General features: G+C 38.1%; 1 protein-coding gene across 2 annotated transcripts in view; it reads left to right on the top strand.

Annotated features, from left to right (window-relative positions):
- Window positions 1–15,156, top strand: part of SRGAP1 (SLIT-ROBO Rho GTPase activating protein 1) — a 233,976-nt gene that overhangs the window by 160,879 nt on the left and 57,941 nt on the right. For both annotated transcript variants that reach the window (XM_087814567.1, XM_087814568.1), the window contains exons 6-7: window positions 273–401; window positions 14,600–14,821. In XM_087814567.1, the coding sequence (XP_087670693.1) occupies window positions 273–401; window positions 14,600–14,821 (351 nt within the window). The remainder of the gene's footprint in view (window positions 1–272; window positions 402–14,599; window positions 14,822–15,156) is intronic.

Raw genomic sequence — 15,156 nt, 5'->3', positions numbered from 1 at the left:
ATTCACTACACAATGTAGAGAACTTGAATAGTAACAGAAATTTCACTGCAAATGGGCCTAAAGCCCAAATACATTGTTGTTATTCCCCAAAGCTAGGCAATTTTAGTTTGTTATTTAAATCAGATTTGAAATGTACTTTTCTCAGAAGATGTCGAAGGTCATATGTAGATGTAGAATAAATTGTTTAGATTAATAAAAATTCATGTATATTTCTCTGTCTTGTTTTAAAATGACTTTCTTGTCTTTCCCAATGTCTGGATCTCCCTTGCCAGAGACAAGCAAAGTATTCAGAAAATAAGCTAAAATCGATTAAGGCACGGAACGAGTATCTCCTAACCCTCGAAGCAACCAATGCCTCCGTTTTCAAGTACTATATTCATGATCTTTCGGATTTAATTGACGTAAGTACTTGAAGTTGTTATGTTTTCCACATTAAGATGAAATGAGCAATAACGATTTCATTGATTCTAAATCACCACCATTTATTAAAACAATGTTATTTTATGTAATATTCAGAGAGAGAAAAGTACTGCTAATTAAACCATACGTGATACTAAGACACTCTCAGTTGTAAGGTGAATATGAAAAAAAGGTGCATTCTAAAACCATGAAAAACAAGTCCCTAGGTTCCGTGAAGCTGTGAGTGCCTGGTCAACTCAGCTAGGAAGGGGAGCCAGCCGCTTTCAACTTACGCACCCTTCTTGGGGCCCTCATTGTGAGATGCTGAGGCCGTGAGGAGCCCTGTACAGCTCCTACCCTCTAAAATTTAAAATTGGAAAAGGCAGATGTGCAGCAAATGATCACACAAGTGATTGTTTTCTTACAGTTGTGATAAATACTGTGAAACTAGTGTGTGTAAACCACTTTGATAGATTTGTCTAACTCTCTATACTTTTCACTCTTGGGATCTAAATACAGAGAAGCAGTAATGGGCTCATTCAGAACTCTGCTTGTATGAACCCCCTGTTAGATTTATGCAGCGTTTACTGCCACTCTTCCCCACCTTGAACCTTTGTGTTACTTACCCTTTCATTCAGAAAATATGTACTGAGTATCCCAGCTGTTGTGCTAACACTGTAGAGGAGACTGCAAAGATGGAACAGACGAAAATCCTGTGTCCAAAAATGCCAGTGTTTGTAAATAAAAGAGAAAAGTGATGTGTCTGTCGTAAGAAAAGCACAGATAAAGTAATAGAGGTTCAGAGAGTTATCTGCGGGAACTTTGCTCATATATTGCTTTGTAGTGATTGGATTCAACAGTTCCATGATATTAGAAAATTATTTTCTATGGCTTATGGTATCTGTCATAGTTTAGACATACAGTAAGTTAAAGCAACTTTATGGTGAATTTAAATCTCATGTACTTGCCTATTATTTTAGAGCCACAGTTTGGGAATTTTACAAAGGAATTGTTAAGGGAAGGAATTATTTTTTAGTTCATTAACACTCTGGCGTGGCTTTTTATTTGAGTCTTAAAATCAGTTTTATCCCACAATATCACAATTTCTTTGTACAGAACCATTTAGTAATATATCAAACCAGGGAAAACTTTTTTCTCTTTTCTTTTGTTACAAGTATTTCAATCAAGTAACTAAGTGCTTAATTGTTTTAAATACAGAAACTTTTAAAAAATATTTATTTTCTTCTAGCACTCTTTTGAAATGAAAGAATTTTTTCCGCTAGACTGCAGCTTTTTCTAATGAAAGTAAAGATTTTTTTTATCTTTAAACTTAGATCTGTACAGACTCTGCAAAGTATGTGGAATATAGAATAACTATTTCTATGTAACTACTTTGCTTGCTTTATTTTTAGGACTTATTTAAGTAGGGGTTGGAGTACTTGGCTAAACTCAACTCAGTTTCACAGGAGTAGAAGTCTCCACGTATTGAAAAGTTCCCAGTACTATTCTTGACAATGGGTATCCAGTAATGAGCAAAACAAAGTCCCCATTTTCATGGAGTTATACCCTAATTCATAAAAGAATCAAGCGAATTTACACACACACATATATAGTAGTGATAGTGTTATGAATAAATAAATAAAAACAGAGGTGTGGGTGCCACTTTTGATGTTGCGGCCAGAAGCAGCCTCGTATTTGAGCCGAGAACTGAGCTGGAGAGCCATGTGGATCTCCAGGGAAGGATCTCTCATACAGAAGGACGGCCAGGGCTAAGGTGCAGAGGCGGAGGTGCGTTTGGCAAGCTCAGGATGCTCAAGGAATAGCCGGGGAGCCAGTATGGCCGGAGCTGAGGAAGGAGAAAAGTGTTAGGAGAGAAGGGAAGCCGAAGCCCGTCACTTAGGGTCTTTTCAGCAGGGAAAGGGGTTCAGATTTTGGTCTAAGTGTGATGGGAAGCCATTGAGGGGTTCTTCCAGGAAGTGACATCACCTGGTTTATGTTTTAAAGACTCACTCTGTCGCCTGAGTGGCAAATAGACTGAGGCAGGTGAGAAGGAGAGTGAGAGCTGGCCTGTAGCTGGAGTCCTTGCGGTTGTCCAGCCCAGAACTGATGCTGCCTGGGGCTGGCGTGGCACCGATACACCTGCCAGAAGTGGTTGGATTCAAAACATACTGAAGGTAGAGCTCCTGGGGATTTGATAGAAAAATGACTCCTTGGTTCAGGCCCTGAGCAACTAGGTTAATTAATGGTGGTAACTTTTACTGAGCTGGGGACCCTGCGGAGTTACAGGTTGAAGGCAGAAAGCAGCGGTTTTGTCTAGTAAGATTGAGATACCGATTGGGCATCTGGGTGGAGATGCAGGGCAGCATCCTCGATATTGCTGTGATATAAACAACATGCCAGGATCAGATGAGAGTTGCCATCCTTGCCATAGGTATTTTGTTGAGCTCTTACTATGTAACAGGCAGGTTTCTAAGCATAATCTCATCGAATCATCACAATCTTGTGAGGTAAATACTATTGTCTCCATTTGATAGATTAAAAGAACTAGGCTAGATAGTTTGCCGAAAGTTACACAGCTAAATTAATGGTGGGTTTCAAACTCAGACATTTTAACCTTCAGATCTGATTAGCTGTGATAGAGATAAGTAACAGTTAAATATACCAATTCATTTTCAATTAAAAAAAAAAGTTGAATTTAATTAAAAGATCAGCCTTACACTAACAATGTGAACACTTCTCAAATAATACAACTTAAATATGAATTTTAAAAGAAATGGTACAAAATTGGTTCATTGTCATATTCAACTGGAATGGCATACTCTTTTAGTGAAAATTATACATTGGTTGACTTTTAAGGCAATCAGATGTGAATATGTACATCCTAAAATGGCTGCTTATTTAGTAGGAATTCAATTTGCATATATAGCGATGATCCTAAAAACCATTAAGCTTGACCCTTCCTGGGGAAAAAGAAACAGACCGGTTATTATCCAAAGGCATCTAGAAGCCTTTATGCTTTGTGAGCTTATTTAGAAAGCAATGTTTTATACTGAGCTATGTAATCATTATTAGAAGGGTTGTTATGCCTCTAGTGAGAAAAAGTCAAGACAGACTTTTAATGCATAGCATTTTATATGTGAATTGACATGAAGGATACTAAATGTATCTTCATTAAACCAAAGCATTACAAATAATCAAAGAGTTCAAGTTGAGACCTTTTTGTATATACCTCTAGTTTTCTTTGGTTTTTATTTATGTCAGTATCCGTCTAGTATAAATTTTGTGATAGACCATGATTTATGGATCTATGAATATAAAAAAATAAAGTCATAATTTTCCATAGACTTTGTATTTTAAAGCTAGTCTTTTATCATTACAGAAGCAGTTTATGTACCTTATAACAAATTAGAAAATACTGCAAGGAAAAATGAAGTGGTCACATTCTTACCCCTCCCTGCCCCCGCAAGATCATCACTATGAAAATAAAGACTTTTTCTATGGCCACACATACATTTTTATATCAGGAGAATATGGAATTATATTTTACAAACAGTTTTTTAACCTATTATTTTCAATCATTGATCTCCATCTTTCCATTTCAGAAAAATCTTCTCATCTAATAACCAGACCATATTCCCATTTATGACCCCAAAAATGTTTCACGGCTGGTGTGTCTAGACAAGACTCAATTTAGGACCACACATTGCATGTGGGTGATGTGTTTCTTCAATCTTTTTTTAATTTAAACAAGTCCCTTGTTGAAGAGACATGGACAGTTGTTTCTTAGAACACCCTAGCTTCTGGATTCATTTGTTATGGTGTCACTTAGCCTGTTTCTTAGTCCCCTGCATTTCCAGAGTTACGTAAAAGGCTTTGCTGAATTCAAGTTAAGCACTTTGCACCAGAATAGATCGTAGGTGACATTACTATGTCTTATGTAGATATGTAACAACATCTGTTTAACCCAGCAACAGTGATGCTAAAATTGACCACTGGTGTAGGGTGATGTGACTCCTCATTCTATTATATAATTAAAACTTCCCCCCTTGCAACAGACTATAGATATTCTAAAACCTCTTGCATTTGGATCTTATTAAATTGGAAATCTGCGAATTTGGAACTCAGCAACGTCTGAACTATAAAGAAAGCAAAGTGCTTTCTTAGAGTACAAATTAGTCATGGAAATTAAAGAGGAATAATAATATTAAAATATTTTCAGGCACTTCAGACTATCCGTTTACATATGTACTCTTGGCATCCTATTTGATGGAATCCTCTCTCGTTAATTACTACAGGTCTAAAAACTTTAATAATTTACCACTTTGATAAATTTTTTTTCTATATATTTGGAGGTGAGCTAATGGTTTTTTAAAAATATTTAATAATTCCAATTTTTATATATTTTAGATAAACTACATCTTTACCTATCAATATTAGTTTTAATTAGTAAGGTTCTCTCTCTCTCTCTCCCCCTCACTCTAAGTAATAGCTATCAACGTAGAAATACTCTATTTTTAAGCAATGGTTATTGGATCTCTACTGGAATTTATTTTTAATAAATCTTAATTTTTCATTGTGCCTTATTGTGATCCATAAAGTAATTTTATGATGAATTCTACCACTGATAACACTTTTATAAACTAAGTAAGTGAACTACCTGATGAAGTCCAAACTAAAAGTATTAGAGCCCGGCCGGCTTGGCTCAGTGGTTGAGCATCGACCTATGATCCAGGAGATCACAGTTCAATTCCTGGTCAGGGTTTCGGCCTTGATCCCCAGTCGGGGGCGTGCAGGAGGCAGCTGATCAATGACTCTCTCATCATTGATGTTTCTATATCTCTTTCTCTCCTTCGCCCTTCCTCTCTCTGAAATCAATAAAGACATATTTTTTAAAAAATAAAATAAAAGTATTAGATATCAGCCCTGACCAGTGTGGCTCAGTTGGTCCGAGCGTCATCCCCTGCACCTAGGGGTCGGGGGTTCGATTGGCGGTCAGGGCACATGCCTGGGTTGTGGGTTCAATCCCTAGTCAGGGAGTGTACAGAGGCAACAGATGGATGTTGCTTTCTCACATTGATGTTTCTTTCGCTCTTTCTCTGTCTCTCCCTCACCCTTCCTCTCTCTAAAATAAAGCAACAAACATATCCTCGGGTGAGGATTTAAAAAAAATACATAAAAGTATTAAGTATTAGATATCAGACCTCTAAAGTATATTGATGTTGAGGGTAATATACTGAAGAAAATGAAGGCTCAATAGTTAAACAAGTATATGTACTCTTTTATTTGTGTGGAAATATTTGAATATAGCCTACCAAAAAAGGTTTAGACAGTTTGGGTACTCCAGATAGAGTTATGTCTAGAGAAAAGGGAGGCATTGTGATTGGGAAAGGGGAATTTAAGGGACTTCTGAACCATCAGCAATATTTTATGTACTTAAAGAGAGCATATGTGTTTTGCACTTATCTGTGAGAATGGCGTATTTTATACAGGGTGGGGCAAAAGTAGGTTTATAGTTGTTCCTATGGAAAATAATACAACAATTAATAAATAATATAAGAATAAACTGTTTCACATACTCAGGTCTGTAAACCTACTTTTGTCCCACCCTTTATTTAAAAAAGAAAAAGCAGATAAATAAAAAATGATGAAAGCATGCCTTAAATATTTTAATCTAAAGCATACCAGTGTACCAGCCAGTCTTTTAATATTATGATTTATCTTTTTGTACAGAGTTCTGAGTGCTCTTCATTTGCACAAACCACATCCATTATGCATTATCTGTGATGTCTAATTTTGAATTCTTTAATGTAGAAGAAAAAATACTCCCAATATTTACGATGTTTTTCATAATCTTGCACAATAGGGATACCTTTGCCTAATTTATAGCGTTTTTGTTTACTCTTGTCTTTCCAACAACTCTTCTCTCACTTTTTATCAGTGTATTTACTATATTAGCTACATTATAAATTATAAGTGGCACAAATATTGTACAATTGACTCTTGGAAGCATACAGAGCAGAAATGTTGGGGCAGAAAGGTATTGGAGTGTTAGAGAGGGCCTGTTAGCCGTGTGTGTGCCCAGTGTGTTGGCATTGGTCAGTGTGCTTTAGAGCAGGGGTTCACAAACTTCCCCTATAAGGGGCCAGATAGTAAATATTTTAGGCTTTGTAAGCCATATGGTCGCTGTCCCTACTTAACTCTAGGGCAAAAACAGCCATAGATAGTAAGTAAGCAAATGGATGTGATTGTGTTGCCATCAGATTTTATTTACCATGTCAGGCATGGGCTGGATTTGGCTCACAGGCTTGCTGACCTCTGCTTTACAGAATGAACTGAATATTGGTTAATCCAGAGTATCCCTTAAGCAGAAGACTATTAAGATGTCTTCTCCTCTGTCTCTGAAGAAGATCCTAAGTAAATTTAAAGCAACAATCTCTTAGTTTGGAGTCAGGTGGGAAGTGGAACAGAGTTAAAGTCACAGTGAGGATTTTTATTGTGTCATTCTAAAGAATAAGTATGAATTGTAAGAAATATGTTACAAATATTCACCAAAGGAAAATTTAATTGGTTTGGGAGAATAAAGACATAATTATAGGGGAAAATAGATTGTAGTTTTGTAAATAATAGATTTCACATCTGTGATCATTAATAGCCCCAACATTAAGTGCAGAAGAAACTGTAGCTAATTATTCTATAAGAATAAAGATTTATTACAACCAGAAGAAAAAATCATACAGGCAACAAATATTTATAATTGATTGCTGAAATTTTCAAGTAGTTATGATTTGCAAAGAGGAAAGAAGGGAGAATTCAAGTCTTAATGTTAGGAATCTTCGATCTATTATCAAATTTACTGCTCTGTAGATATGGAATCCTTAAAACAACTGGTTTTAAGATTGCAGAACTGGTAATCTATTAGCCTCTTCCAGTCTAGTTCCACACCTACCCATCCTCAAAAGGCATTTAGAGGAACAAAGTCCTCAACAGTAAAATTCTCTCTGTGCTTCGTCCCCGAGTGCCTGCCCGGTAATAACGATGTACTTGTCATTCTTATAAGACAGCATCACAGTCTCCAATCACTCCCCATAAAAGTGGGATATTGCCATAGAATAATCTTCTACCGCAGCTAATTTTCTTGGTAGAGATATGTCATGTGTTTTGTTAGCCATTTATACAAAATGAAATTGAAATTAGATTACATCATATAGCACATGCCATGTTTGTTTTATCATTTCTAAATAATCAGCTGTCCTAAAGCTTTTAGCCTTCTTTTGTCTCTAGGGATGTGTGTTTAATCAAAAAACAAACTTATTCAGAATTTAGATTTTCTTAATTAGTTTGACTTCCCCCCCATACGTAATGGTATTAAGATTTATCCATGAACGCCTGCCAAATTGTAATGCTGTAGTCCCCATTAGGCCTGAGCTCTTTTAGGGAGCTTATGGAGGGAAGATGGTAAGTGAGTTAGGATGGTGTAGTTATCATATAAACCGATGACGCAGTTTTTATTCCTTTGTGATAGAAAGGGTATTTAAAAACTGAAATGAGTTGGGTAACTGGAGTAGATGGCTTTTAGAGTTTCTTCCGATGGAGATGCCCTAGGCCTTTGTTCAAGAAAACTGCAGCCGCCTGGTTTCCACCCGCAGCACCGCTGCTCCTCCCCAGGCTGCAGTGCTTGCCTCTCCTCCTTGGCTGGACCTCTGAATGTCCAAAGTGACCTAAGGTGTGATCTTGGGCTTTCTATCTCTTGGTCCTTTGCCTTAAATACTGTCTGACGGCTCCTAGGTTTTCGTACCAGCCACGCTCGTTTTCCTGGGCTTCAGATTTGTGTATCCCTCTGCCTCCTGGGCATCTCAAACCAGATGTCTGATAGGCATCTTGAACATGTCAAACTCTAAGACAACTGTTTACGTCCATTTGCCCCTGTCATTTTCATCCTCCTCCATACACACACAACATTTTCTTATCCGTTTTTTTACACCTCAGGAAAGAGCACCACTTTCTACCCATTGAACAAACAAAAAATCCAATTCTCTCATTCCCCACATAGAAATGCGTCAGCAAACCCTATCTTCTTTACCTCCTAAATGTCCCAGACCTTGCTGTGTCTCACCACCTGCACTCTGCTTCTCCTAGATAAAACCTGGTGTCTCTTGCCTGCACCTAGGAAGCAGCTTCCACTAAGACCTTCCAATCAATAATCCATTCTCTTCTTCCCAAGCAGCCAAAGTGTTAAAATAGATCAATCAGGCCTGTCAATCCCTATTAAAAAACTTTCCAAAGGCCTGGCATTGCCCTTAGAATAAAATCCAGACTATTTACCAAGACCCTATGTGAACCGGCACTCACCTGCCAGTCAGTGTCCTGTCCTCCAGCTTTCCCCAGACACCATGCGTCAGGTACATTGGCCTTTCTGTTCCTCAGACCCACTAAGCCTTTTCTTGCCTGGAGCCTTTCTTCCTTTGTCGAGAACACTCTTTTTTCCAGAACTTTGCAAAACCGATTCCTTCTTTTCATTCATGTTGCACCTGCCAGCTGCCCTATATAAAAGAGCAACACCCCTCCCCCAGTACTTTCTATTCCTCTGACTTTTCTCCTTAGCATTTACCATCTGACCTGTATTTACTTGGGCTTGCTTTATTTGTTCTCTCTGCTCTTGTGATTTGATTCAGGGTAGTTGCAGAGATTTGGCCTGGGGGAAAATGAGTCTATGGGAGCAGCTCCCCTGAAGGAGGTGATTGCCCGTGTGGGTGGGCGCTGTATTAGGCAGCAAATGGTTATTCAGCCCCCTCATTGGCTCGGGCATGGGCAGCCTCAGCTCTTCTCCTGTTTCCTACTTTGTATCCATTCCTGTCACTTAGATAGATGTACCATTTTGACCTTTCTGTTGTCCAAGAGAAACTCAACACAGGTTTTCTAACAGCATTAAGAATTAAGTTGTCAGCTCTTTGTGGACCATCAGCAGCCCAGACCTGAGAGCAGGTGTGTAGACATCCAGTTCAGTCCTCCGAGATGTCTGTCTCTCCCAAAAATGTGTTTGTGGTTTCTAGGGTGAGGTACTGAGTAGCTAGAAAGATGGTCCTTTCAAAGCTCCCCATAGTCATGTAAAAGCTGCTTTTGCAATTCTGTTTGCTTGGTTTGCACTATTTTCAGAAAGATTCAAAATCAGGGGTAGACTGCATCTTTACCCAATCCCCATGGCTGTGGAATGGTCAGCGTGAAGCTTACTAACAGCCAGAGACGGGGACCCAGGACAAAAAAGGCCATGCAAGTGATACAGTTAAGGAAGAACAGTTCTGCAGAAGGCCTTTCCCTGTCCATTCTCATGTGACTACTTGATCCTGGAGTTACAGGGGAGCTTGCGGCTGCCTTGTAGGTACTGCCAGGGCTGCCCTGCGAAAGACATTGGCTCCCACTATCCTGGGAACGTGTATGTAGGACTTGTTTTCCATTATGGTAATTCCCATCTAGGACCAAGCATTTACCCCACTAAGGTTTCTTATGTCATGTGAAAAGAAAAAAGAAAAAAAGAAAGTATCTCCCTGAACGGCTGTGTTCCAGTTTTACCTGGCTTCACACCCATGGAGTATACTTCAGCTGACCTCTCAGTCTTTGGAACAACACAAAGTATTTATCACAGTCTTCAATGCCTGGATTTCACCTTTATTTTGGAAACTAATTACAACCCTTTCACCTAAGGAAATTAGCCTACTTTGGTCATTTAGACTAATATCTAGTGGAATCTACCTTGGCAGCTCTTAGGATATTTAAATTAAAAATACAGCCTTCTGCTTCCAGCAGTCTTTCTTTCTCCGGTTTTAATCCATAATTTTATGTATCCAGTCAGAGGTAGTTTTTTTAACCTGTCGGAACACCACTTTTGTTTTCATGAACTATTTTATTAGTTTCTTATGTGTTTTCATCATTAAATGTGCTTAGGCTATAACTCAACTCTGTGCAGACGCCGGCTTTTCATATCACCATTAATAATTCATAAGCTCCATAGAATTACTTGAGGTCTTTTTAACCAAGTATCTTCAATCTTAACATATCCAGTGTCGTTTTAGCTTCCAGTTGAGAAAAAAGATGAGTCTGTAACAGGCCCTGCTGTCTCAGGAGACCCTGAATAAGAGTTTTATTCCTGTTTCTGGTTTCTTTTAATGTTCAGGATGCTTGAAAAACCTAGATGGGCGAAAACACTGCACATCGGAAATAACAAAATTATGCCAATTAAGTGACCTTACAGACTGATAAGCACTGTAGGGGTCAGAGAAGGAAAATGTCCATCAAAGCTCATCACAGAAACCTAAGTGCAGCCGTCAAAGTCCGGGAGACACCTGGCGAGGCCCCTGGATCAGTTACTAAGCCACGTGCTTGCTTCTCCCCAACCTGTTAGGAAACACAGTGAAGTCAGGGGTCCAAGTCTACCAGATCTCCCAGCTGACCTGGGTGTGGAAACTTGCACCCGTGCTTTTGTCATCTTGGTGTTTACTCCCAAAAAAAGCCTCGCTTAGAAATTTGAGGGATGAACTGTTAGTTCATTCTGGGAATAATGAAAGCTTAGTGTGTCTTTTTCAGAGCTCTAACTCAGTTGGGGAGTTGGGTTGGGGTTTTTCTTTCTTTTTCTTTCTCTTTTTCCTTTGTTCTTCCTCTCTTTTAAGTTGAAAAGAGACTTGGGTTTTGTAGGGAAGGGGTGAAAGGGCTTTTCTTTCGGTTGTTTCTTTCCTCTCAATATCAGTTTTCTCTTAAGAGAAAAGAGAGGCATCAGTACTCATAAAATAAAGCAGCTGTGTGTTACCCTTCGTTATAAGCAAGTTGAATCCGTCTTCTTGCAAAATAGTGGGGTGTTCAGAAGCACTGGTACATCTCAAAGAAATGAGGCCATTTCCTTACAAATTCATGTTTCATAAGACGAGGTTTTATTGAAAGAGAATTTTTCAGCCCCTCTGATGTGTGTAAAACTGCTACACAGAATCTTTATGGATTTTGAGGGGCAAGAGGAATAAAAGCGGACTTTGCTCATCTCAGACTAGAATTTTTTAATTAACTGAAAATTATTCTCTATATTTGAGCGTAGCTGATACCACTGGAAATGTATTAATGATGAGACTGATTGCTGCATTTCACAATTGCATTTTGGTTGTATTTGTCATTGTGATGTAGCAGCTACTTTCTGCTTTTTTTAAATCAAGTAATCTTTAATCAAGTCAATTCTCTTTCCTGCTGAGGAAATAGCATCCCCCAAAAGCACAGTGTTGCAGGACTGTTTGACTTGATAGTTTTAGTGCAGTGCTCCTCAGACTTTAATGTACATCATTCAGTAGGTCAGGGGTGGGGCCCAAGATTCTGCATTTTCTAACAAGCTCCAGGTGATGCTGCTGGTCCACAGGCCAACTTTGAGTAACAAGATTTTAAAATATCTTTATGTAAAAATTCCAAGTTTAATAATTCTGAAGTTCATAGATCAGACTGACGAATGTCAGAGGGATGGAGGAGGGTGGGTGGAGGGGGAGAGAGTAACCAAAGAATTTATATTCATATATGCACAACCCAAGGACACGGACAATGGTGGGGAGAGGGACTGGGGAGGGGGATGGGACGGGGTGGAACGGATCATTGGGGAGAAAAAGGGACATCTGTAATATTTTAAACAAAAATAAATAATTCTGAAGTTGGAGGGTGAGGGTGGAATGAAATACATTGGCATTTCTAAGGACAGGTGAGTGATTAAATTTATACTTTCTATAAAGGCAGGTCCTATGGTTCAGGTACTGGTGGGTGCGTCCTTTATGCAAAGGTTGTTTCTTTTGTGCCTCTCTGCTACTCTTAGTAGCAAACTGATATTTGATTTCCTTGAGAATGCAGATGATATTCTGTGTTCCAGTCTTCATATTCCTGGGGCCTATCGAATTCCCAGGCACCTAATAGAGGGGCCAGTTAGTGAGTCGAATTCAATCAAATTGAATTGATTGAACTTCTTTAGAATAATATAAGGATGACCTGGTTGTGTATCTTTAAAAGCACGTGTTTCCTCTTTAAACAATTTATATTGCCTTTGTGTACAAATGTAAATTCTATCAGTAATTAATAACTGATCTTGTACAGAACTATATATGTTTTTAATGATATTCTCTTGAAATACAACATGAAAAAATTTAAATACAAATTAATGATAGTGAAAGTTCAAGAATCCTAAAGCCCTCTTATTCCTAGGAACACAAAGCAAAATACAGACTCCAAGAAAAGGACTTTGGCAACCATTTCTTATTTAAGAATTTTATTCTAGAGATAAAAAACAAGGCATTCCCAGACTCTTTGGCAGATTCAAACCTGTTCTCATTTCTGAAAGATCAGTAGATTATTATCAAGTCTTCAGTAAATTATACAAATCCAAAATATTACAGCTAGCATGTTTGCATCCTAGAAGGATTTCAACAAATCATTGCATTAATCTCAGTATGTGTGGACAAACTCGAATGCTATTTTTTTTATTTCCTTTCGATGTTTGGTTTTGCTTTTATTTTTTAACATCTTTATTGAGATATAACTCACATGCCATGCAGTTTACTCATTAAAAATCTATAATTGGCTTTTAGTATATTCACAGAATTGTGTATCCATCACCACAGTCAATTTTAGAACATTTTCATTACTCCGAAGAGCAAGTTTACACCCTTAGCCATTACCTCTTAATACCTTCATCCTTCAGTCCCAGGCAACTATTAACCTACCTTCTATCTCTCCAGATTTGACTATTCTGGACAATTGGTATCAATGGAATCATATAATATGTGGTCTTTGTGACTGGCTTCTTAGCATAATATTTCATGATTGACCCATGTGGTAACATGTATCAGTACTTCATTTCTTTCTATGGCTGAACAATATTTCATTTTGTTTGTATTAGTTGATGGACACTTAGGTTGTTTCTGCTCCTCAGCTGAGATTAATAATGCTGCTATAAACATTCACATACAGTTTTTGTGGGAAAATATGTTTATAATTTTTTGTATACATACCTTGAAACGGAATTGCCAAGACCTATGTTAATTCTGTGTTTAAGCTTTGAATGAACTATCAGACTTTTGCAAAGTGGCTGCAACATTTTACATTCCCATCACAGTGTAGAAGGGTTCCAGTTTCTTCACAGCCTCCCCAATACTTGTTAGGTGTCTTTTTGATTATAGCCATCCTAATGAGTATGAAGTGGTATCTCCCCATTGTTTGATTTGCATTTCCCTGATGACTAATGATGTTGAGCACCTTTTCATATGCTTGTGACTGTTTGCATGTCTTTTTTGTTGTTGTTTTTTGTTGTTGTTGTTGCTTTTTAATATATCTTTATTGATTTCAGAGAGAGGAAAGGAGAGGGATAGAGAGGTAGAAACATCAATGATGAGAGAGTCATTGATCGGCTGCATCCCACAACCCGGGCATGTGCCTTGGCCGGGAATCGAACCCCGGTCGCCTGGATCCTAGGTTGACGCTCAACCACTGAGCCACGCCCGGCTGGGCTCTTTTTTTTTTTTTTTTTTTTTGAGAAATGTCTAATCAAATCCATTGCCCATTTTTTAATTGGGTTATTTGTCTTTTTATTATTGAGTTGTAAGAGTTCTTTATATATTCTAAGTACAAATCCTTTATCAGATATGTGATTTGCAAAAAATTTATTTGCCCATTCTGTGGGTTATCTTTTTACTTGATCATGCCCTGTGAAGTACAAAAGCCTTCAAATGTGATGAAATCCAGTGTATTTCTTTTTTCTTTCTGTTGCTTGTGCTTTTGATGCCATACCCAAGAAACCAATGCCTAATGCAAAGTCATGAAGGTTTACTCCCGTGTGTTTTTTTCTGAGAATTTTATAGTTGTAGCTGTTACATTTAGGTTTTTGATCATTTTTAAATTAATGTTTGTATATGGTGTTCTTTTAATTTGTTTTAATTTTTAAAAATTTTTCAATTACCGTTTACATTCAGTATTATTTTGTATTAATTTCAGGAGTACAGCGTAGTGGTTAGACAATCATGTACTTTACAAAGTGATCCCCCTGATATTTCCAGCACCCACGTGGCACCATACATAGTTATTACAACATTATAGACTGTGTTCCCTAAGCTGTACTTTACATCCCTGCGACTATTTTGTAACCACCAGTCTGTACTTCTCAATCCCTTCACATGGTGTTCTTTTAATTTTGAAGTGCTGTGATCTTGGCTACCACGCAAGTCTGAACAGAGCCCTAAGAACATACCTGTCTGCGGAGTACAACCTTGAAACCTCCAGACACGAGGGCTTGGACATTATTGAGAATGCAGTTGACAACTTGGAGCCCAGGAGTGATAAGCAGAGATTCATGGAGATGTACCCTGCTGCCTTCTGTCCACCAATGAAGTTTGAGTTTCAGTCTCACATGGGTGATGAGGTCAGTAATTATTTTAAAACTAACGAATTATCTCTTCACTTACTTGAATGATCTCTTCACCTGCTGTAACCCAACAGTTGTAAGAATTCCCAGTTGTTTGCTTTCTCCTGCCTTTGCATGGGATCTTAACATAGTATTATACTAAGGTCAGCCATTACGACCACCTTTTAAAGCAAGGATTAAATACTCAAATGCCTACAGTGGCCAAACAAATTTAGGTGCAAACTTAGTTGGGTATAAGCACTAACCTGTCCCAGGATAGTCTGAGAGGTCTCCCTACACCTCAAGACATTCAAATTTAAATTCAAAACAAAACATTTTGCTGGCCCAGTGGA

Source organism: Miniopterus natalensis, chromosome 2 (assembly GCF_054644295.1).
Source record: "Miniopterus natalensis isolate mMinNat1 chromosome 2, mMinNat1.hap1, whole genome shotgun sequence".
In the NCBI taxonomy this organism is placed as follows: domain Eukaryota; kingdom Metazoa; phylum Chordata; class Mammalia; order Chiroptera; family Miniopteridae; genus Miniopterus; species Miniopterus natalensis.
Note: the sequence above shows the minus strand (reverse complement) of the source record. Positions and strands in the feature narration are given on the sequence as shown.